At 45.0% G+C, this 8,020-nt stretch overlaps 1 protein-coding gene across 1 annotated transcript; it reads left to right on the forward strand.

Annotated features, from left to right (window-relative positions):
• Nucleotides 1-2,520: 2,520 nt before the first annotated feature.
• Nucleotides 2,521-7,432, forward strand: LOC138829911 (C-X-C chemokine receptor type 1-like). The gene is made up of 2 exons (XM_070026444.1): nucleotides 2,521-2,562; nucleotides 5,123-7,432. Exon 2 carries the CDS (start codon nucleotides 5,131-5,133, stop codon nucleotides 6,199-6,201), a length of 1,071 nt encoding a protein of 356 aa, XP_069882545.1. The 5' UTR covers nucleotides 2,521-2,562; nucleotides 5,123-5,130; the 3' UTR covers nucleotides 6,202-7,432.
• The last annotated feature ends 588 nt before the right edge of the window (nucleotides 7,433-8,020 follow it).

Below are 8,020 nucleotides of genomic sequence, written 5' to 3' on the forward strand. Positions count from 1 at the left end.
TACCACTTGAGCTACAGCACCACTTCCGTTTTTCTGGTGGTTTAATGGAGATAGGAGTCTCATGGTCTCTCCTGCCCGGGCTGGCTTTGAACGGCGATCCTCAGATCTCAGCCTCCTGAGTAGCTAGGATTACAGACATGAGCCACCAGCGCCCGGCTTGCCTCTCAGTTCTTCAGCTCAAGGTGAGCACTCTACCACTTTAGCCACAATGTCACTTCTGGTTTTCTGGTGGTTTATTGGAGATAAGAGCCTCATCGACTTTCCTGCCTGGCTGGCTTTGAACCTTGATCCTCAGATCTCAGCCTCCTGAGTAGCTAGGATGACAGGCATGAGCCACCAGCGCCCAGCTTCCACAGTCATTTGTTGAAGTAGACAGAAGTGGCTTGTCTCAGGGCTTAGAGAAAGCCCTGAAAACTGGGTTTAACATATAAGCTTGGACAACCCAGTGGGTTTGCCTGCCAGTGCCTGGCTGGCCTGTGAGTGCTGCCCCCTTGTGGTGAAAACTCTTCCCTCTTGAGCAACTTGGCTTGCTCGTGAAGTGTCATGCACTCTAGGCACTGGCTGTTTTTCCTAACCATGAACTGAGGGGGATTCCCTTCCTTCTGGGGCTACTCTGTTTTTAAGTCCTTTCTGGTCCAGGCATCAGATCCAAAGAGACATGCATCAATAAAAAGTAGTGTAACTCCCAGGCAATGGTCTCCTGACACTTTCTATTGTTCTCCCATCCCAGAGAAAACCACAACTCAGCTGAAAAAAAATACACCGTCCAGTGCCTACCCCCACCCCAGCCAAAACCAAAGCAAAGCCAACCAAACAAAACCAATACGGCTCTCAATGGCACAACTGCAGGCATGAGTAACATGGAAATTTGGCCTTTATGGGAGGGACAGGATTTACACTTAGAAAGATTGGCAGCGACCTCAAATAGCATAAGAGGCTGGGCAGGAGCCATGCAGCCTGGCTATAGAAGCAAAGCTGACAGACATACCAGAGGTATAAGTATGTGGCCAAAAAACGCCGATTCTAGAGGCTAGAAGTGATTTGTGCTTCATGAGTCACAAGAAACAAGTCATGTTTTCCCCTTCTATAACTATAGTCAAGAACTTGGAATATTCCTTGGCAGATGATGTGAAGAAAAATTGGGGGAGTTTTATTGTATTTTATCATATTTTTTTGCCAATCCTGGGGCTTGACCTCAGGTCCTGGGCACTATCCCTGAGTTTCTTTTGCTCAAGGCTACCACTCTACCACTTGATCCACAGTGCCACTTCTGGCTTTTTCTGTTTATGTGATACTAAGGAATTGAACCTAGGGCTTCATGGGTGTTAGGCAAGCACTTTACCACCAAGCCACATTCCCAGCTCTGTTTTTATTATGTATGTATGTATGTATGTTCTAGTACTTGGGCTTGAATTCTGGTCTGGGCATTGTCTCTTAGCTTTTTCTGGCTCAAGTCTGGTGCTCTATCACTTGAGTCACAGATTCACTTCCAGATTTTTGGTGGTTAATTGATGACAAAAGTGTTGGATTTGTCTGTCCAGGCTGGCTTCCAATTGATCCTCGGATCTTAGCCTCCTGAAAAGCTAGGTTGAGATTCTTATTTTCTAGCAGCTCACAGTGTAGGGGCAGAGCCTGGCTTGTAAACCCACGATTACTGTACAGTAGAGTTTATGCTAAAATGGAGAAGTGATTTAAATGACAGAGGAATAAGGCTAGTAGACAGCTAGGGCAGCTTCCCAGAGTGGCTGCCCTTTATTACTAAATGGGGAGCAATATTGACATGGACCCCCAAGCTTTCTGCCTGTGACTGTTCCAGCCCTAATGATCTCTCTGCCCTCCAGTCAGGCTCCAGGAATGGTCCATGTTCCAAGCCCAGAGCTACTCAAACCATCCAATGACTGGTAATGATTGTCTGAAAGAGAGGACTTGGGTTTCTCCTCTAATTCTTGACTATGCTAAAGAAGTCTAAGATAGAATTAAAAATTATATACTTAGCCTAGTATCTGTGGCTCCTACCTATAAGTCTAGATCCTCAGGAAATGGAGCTATGGTTCAAGTGGTAGAGTGCCAGCTGTAAGTAAAAGTGAGAGACTCTTTATACCAGCTTACCCCTCAGTTTATGGTGGAGGGCTCCACCATACAACCTTAGCTATCTAAAGACTCATCCTTTATTTAGCCTCTCTCCTTGCCAGCAACATTGGACACTTTGGAAGATGACCCACTTGGGAATTTGAGGATAAACAAGTGGAGGCAAATTCAGGCAATGGAGAGAGTCAAAGTGATCATCCACAAAGTGAAGAGTCCAGACAATGAAACCCTCAACTCCAGCTTTGCACAAGATACCTTGCTGGACATAGGGACCCCTGGAAACTTGGATGCCCAGAATCCTATGACATAAATCTTTAGTTCACCAAATATGGGCATGGGTGGGACTCAGAAGGGAGGTGTGGTTTGCTGTGGTTTCTTTGTTTCCCTTTATTCTTCCAGTTCCTCTAACTGTTTGCTTACTCTGGTTTCTGGGCCTCAAGCTCAGTGGTTGAACACACCTGGCTGGTGCCTCAGGTAGGAATCCAACTCTGTTGGCCAAGACTTTTCTTTAGTGGGAGGGAGGATTGATTGGACTGAACTTTGGAAAATTCACTCATTTCTCTAGGATCTGGGTTTCTGTCTCTTCCCTGGGACCACACATTCATGGTTATAGCAGATGACAGAATGTCAGAACCTCTTCACCTTTTCCGTGTGTGTGTGTGTGTATGTGTGTGTGTGTGTGTGTGTGTGTGTGTGTTTGTGTGTGTGTGTGTGTGTGTGTGTGTGTATGTGTCTCGGGGCTTGTACTCAGGACCTGAACATTGTCTCTGAGCTTTTTAATCTCAAGGCTAGTGTTCTACCATTTCTGGCTTTTTGGTGGTTCATTGGAGAGAAAAGTCTCAAGGACTTTCCTGCCAGGGTTGGCTTTGAACCTCAATCCCTAGATCTCAGCCTCCTGAGTAGCTAGGATTATAGCTTTCCTTTTTTATTTCTCTCCTGTGGTGGGCAGAGATAGACAATTCTCTAATGCAGTGCTTTTCCCTCAAATGTGGTTTTCTGTCAACATGCAGTCACCAGCAGGGAGGACAGAGCCTGAGCTGTGTGGATGTGAATGAACTTACAGCATTTTGCAGACTGGGAGGCAAAAGGGAGATTTGCTGAGTCCCTTAACTTGCAGGTAGGAAAATGGAAATCTCTAGGGACAAAAGGCCCCAGTAAAGACCACACGGGAGGTAAGAATGCCTGGACACCTGGAAACTTCCAAAGGCTTTTAGACTGTTCTCTGGAGAGGCCTGGGGATCTAGAAGAGGGTCGTTAGGGATGTCTTGGAAAAGAGAAGAGTATATTGCCCCTTCCCCAGCAGCTCAGCCTCGATCTAGCCCTCCTGGGCTTCCAGGAGGGTTTTGTTTCTACCAAGTATTCATGAGAATGATACTGCTACTACTACCAGTAGTACTACTAACGATTTGAAAACTACTGCAAGATTCTGCAGATGTTTAGGAGGCATCTCAGGGGCCAAAATAGAGACTTGATTTTCCAATCGTGTGAAAGTATACCCATCTGACCATTCTGTTTTTCATTGCCATTATAGTAGTCAATAAATAAATCCCATGAGCTACTCAAACAAATTTATTTAACTATTCATTCAAATAAATTTTTGTCGTTGGTGGTGGCTGTGGGGTTTGAATTCAGGACTTGGGCACTGTCTTTGAGATCCTTCACTCAAGGCTGGTGCTCTACAACTTTGAGCCATAGTTCCACTTTGGTTTTCTGGAGGTTAATTGGAGATAAGAGTCTCACAGACTTTTCCTGCCCAGGCTAGATTTGAAGGGAGATCCTCAGATCTCAGCCTCCTGAGGAGCATGAGTCACTAATGCCCAGCTCAAATAATTTAAACACATAATTTAAACATTTAAATAATTAAAACAATAACCTAAACAATAAATTAAGTGAATATTAATTTTATTTGAATATATAACTGCTTATTCAGATAAACAAATGTAATCAAATAAATAAATTACAGGACTTATTTACTTTATTACAAATAGGCTTTGTGCTAAAGGTTTTTTGCCAACTGTTGAGTAATGTAATTTATTTTTGCTGCTGGTACTGAGGCTTGATCAGGGCTTGGAACACCTTAGCTTTTTATTCAAGGCTAGTCCTCTATCACTTGAGCCACAGTTCTCCTTCCGGCTTTTTGGTGGCAAATTGGAGATAAGAGTCTCACTCTCTTTCCTGCCTAGACTGGTTTTTATCTGTGATTCTCAGATCTCAGCCTTCTGGGCAGCAAGGATTACAGGTGTGAATCACTGGTGCCTGGCCAAGTAATATAATCTTCTGAGGACATTTAAGGGAGGCTAGACTAAACTATGATATGGTGTATTGAATATGATACTCTCAGTTTATGACATGTTTCTGGTGGGCTCCATTGTAAGCTGAGGAGCACCATGCAGTTTAGTGTAATTTATCACCATTTCTTCCTTCTCTCAGTAGATCTTTCTTTGTGCTGGTACTGGCTCTTGAAATCAGGGCCTTGAACTGTTGCTTGGTTTTTTAATTCACAACTGGTGCTCTACTACTTGAGCCACCAGCTCCTGGCTTCTCCTAGATTTTAAGAGTAAATAAGATTCAGGGAGCACATAGGCATAATGAAGTGTAAAGGGAGAGCTGGGAGAGGCTTTTCTCTTCCCGTTTTTCTGACTACTGGCCATGCGCTAAATAGACATTTAGGTTTTATACAAGAGCAGCCTGGTCCTCCCACATAAATGTCTGGCTTGGCTAGAATGGGAAGAGAGAGAGCTGGGGGTAAAGCTGAGCCAATCAAAGGCAAAGAAAGACATTTTCCCTGTAATCTATACTCAGGCTGGGCCTTGGACTTTTGGAAGGTTCATAACACCAATAAGCCAACTTCTAATGAAGCTAAAGTTGAAGGGCAAGTGTCTGTGTGTGTGTGTGTGTGTGTGTGTGTGTGTGTGTGTGTGTGTGTGTGTGTGTGAATCTGTGTGATCCCCAGTGGCCAAAGCAACAGAGAAGCAATTGCTATCCCAGTAACTAAATTACTTTTTTTCTTTTTCTCTTCAACTCTTTCAACTAGATATCACCATGACCCAAAGTAAGGAGTTCATCTTCACTGCTGCTGATCTGGACTTTGATTATGACTTTGGAAACTTCACTGGCATGCCACCTGTTGGGTATGAGTACAGCCCCTGTATAATAGACCCTCAGACTGTCAACAAGAACATTGTTATTGTCATCTATTCCCTGGTGTTCCTGCTAAGCCTTCTGGGAAACTCCTTAGTGATGCTGGTCATCTTATACAGTCGGGTGAGCCGCTCCGTCACTGATGTCTACCTGCTGAACCTGGCCATAGCAGACCTGCTCTTTGCCCTGACCTTACCCATCTGGGCAGCTGCCAAAGAGAAAGGCTGGATTTTTGGCACACCCCTGTGCAAGGTGGTATCCCTCTTGAAGGAAGTCAACTTCTACAGTGGTATCCTGTTACTGGCTTGCATCAGCATGGACCGCTACTTGGCCATTGTCCACGCCACACGCACACTGACCCAGAAGCGTCATTTGGTGAAATTCATATGTATGGGCATCTGGGGGCTGTCTTTGTTGCTATCCCTGCCTTTCTTTATCTTCCGTGAGGCCTATAGTCCAAATAACTCAAGCCCAGCCTGTTATGAGGTCCTGGGCAATAATACAGCCAAATGGCGAATGGTGTTACGTATCCTGCCCCACACCTTCGGCTTCCTCCTGCCCCTGCTGGTCATGCTGTTCTGCTATGGATTCACAATACGCACGCTGTTTAAGACCCAGACGGGGCAGAAGCACCGTGCCATGAGGGTCATCTTTGCTGTGGTGCTTGTCTTCCTGCTCTGCTGGCTGCCCTACAACCTGGTCCTGTTGGCAGATACCCTCATGAGGACCGGCGTGATTGAAGAGACCTGTGAGCGCCGCTATGACATTGACCACGCCATGGAGGCCACTGAGATTCTAGGCTTCCTCCACAGCTGCCTCAACCCCATCATCTACGCCTTCATTGGCCAAAATTTCCGCAATGGATTCCTCAAGATCTTGGCCACCCACGGCCTGGTTAGCAAGGAGTTCTTGACACGTCATCGTGTTCCATCTTATACTTCTTCCTCCATCACTGTCCCCTCAAACCTCTGAAAAGTACCACCAAAAGAAAATCTCGCCCTCCAAGGAAAGAATAAGCATCACCCCAAGATGGCATGTGTGTGCTGTTCGTCTGCTCTGGGCAGATGCTCTCTGGGTTTGAGAGGAAGGCATCTTCTGGAAGGAGTCTTCAGGCTCACACACCTCTTCTGAGAAAGTGCTGAGAGACTTCCTACACTCGTGTCTCACTTCCATGAACTGGAGAGTCATCCTTTCCTTTGAACTCAGCCATCTTGGATCTCCCAGCTGGGCAACCAGAAGGCTTCTATCTGTAGCTTGAATCCAACATTCAAGAATTGGGACTGACAATGGTTTCCTTTATGGGCTGGACTTTCCTGATGATCCTCTCTAGACTGCAACTGCTGAGCATGGCCTAGTCAGGTTCGAGCTACAGCAGCTCTATGATCTGAGCTCATGTCTCAAATATCACCTATGTGTGCTGGAGACACTCGGCCAGCTACTACTGCGAGATCAAGCTACAGGGTAGCCGTGTATTGGAGCTGGAAAGCATCTCCCCTTAGATACTGTAGTGGACAAAGGGCGTTTGGGAAGCCAGACCCTTTGGGAATGCCCTTCTCCTCATGGTCAGCATCCCAGACAGGATGATGCTATGTGTGCTAAGTCCCTGCTAACCACAGACCAAATGAGACTGACCAGCAGCTTTAGTCCTTGTCCTTCTGGTGCTTCCAATCTGATTTGGAACATCAGCAATGTTATTGACACAGCCGTCAACCAGTTGGACAGACAGCTCTCTCCAATAAAACTTTTGTTCCATGTTTGTCCCTGTGGAAGTGGGTTGGGGTTTGTGACATAGAGTAAGAAGTGTGTGTGTGGTATGGCTGGTTATTCCTGAAGTAGAATGGGCGTGGCTTTCTCCCCAAAGCATTTCTAGGCTGACAAGCATGTCCCTGGGATTTCACCCTTGCTAGAATCGCTTCTGGAGGCACAGTCTCATGATCACCCTTACACCCCAGGCTGAGGAGAGTCCCCTTGTCCCTTTGTGAATGGAAGGATCCTTCAGAGAGTCTCAGCTTCAACTCCATTTGAATGTCTTCTCTGGGTGCACCTTCGCTGGATCCCTGAGACGAATAGCTCCCAATTCTCTCCTTCCAGAAGCTTCCTTAGAACCTGCTATTTCTACATCTGATTTTCCCTGATGAAGGCAGGAGCCTTCTGTTTAGTTTACTCTACATCCTTGGTGTCTGATACATTCTTGGGACCCAATAAATGCCCTCAGTAAATCTTATCGAATGAGTGAATTGAATTAAAAATGCTCATTTCACACCATCTGCTCAGAGCACCTATCTCTTCTCACTTGTCCAGTCTCTCTATTTCACTCATCGAGTGTGTCTATGTAGTTTCTTTTTATTTCAGTTTTAGCTGTGTACTGAAGATATCAGAGTTCATTTGATTGCTTATGCTAGAAAAGCAAACTAGCTTAAAGGAAAACAGAGAAGGCATTAGTTTATGGGAAATAGGGTCATTTTTTTCCTTTAATTTTTTTTATTAGCATGCCTTAGTTCTACATGGTGGGGGGGTTGTTATTTTTTAAATTAAAAAAACCTTTTTCCTGATTATAGTTTTCTATTCATTTTCCAAGCATTTTTCTTAGTTTATATTAGCTCTACAGAGGGGGATTTCATGGTTACAGTTCCACATACATTTACGATATATTCCAATTAATCTCATAAGTAGAGTTTTTATTGTGACATTTCCATACCTGCATATAATGTATGCTGATTAAATGCATTCCCTTCATCTCCTTTTTCCCTTTCCTAAAAGAATGCAGTAGATTTCATTATTCTCTTTTCAC

This window comes from Dipodomys merriami, unplaced genomic scaffold (genome assembly GCF_024711535.1).
Source record: "Dipodomys merriami isolate MVZ:Mamm:240054 unplaced genomic scaffold, mDipMer1.0.p SCAF_1, whole genome shotgun sequence".
In the NCBI taxonomy this organism is placed as follows: Eukaryota; Metazoa; Chordata; class Mammalia; order Rodentia; family Heteromyidae; genus Dipodomys; species Dipodomys merriami.

Bases quoted from the DNA above. Each gene is read 5' to 3' on its own strand.
- LOC138829911 (XM_070026444.1), top strand. From the start codon at position 5,131: ATGACCCAAAGTAAGGAGTTCATCTTCACTGCTGCTGATCTGGACTTT.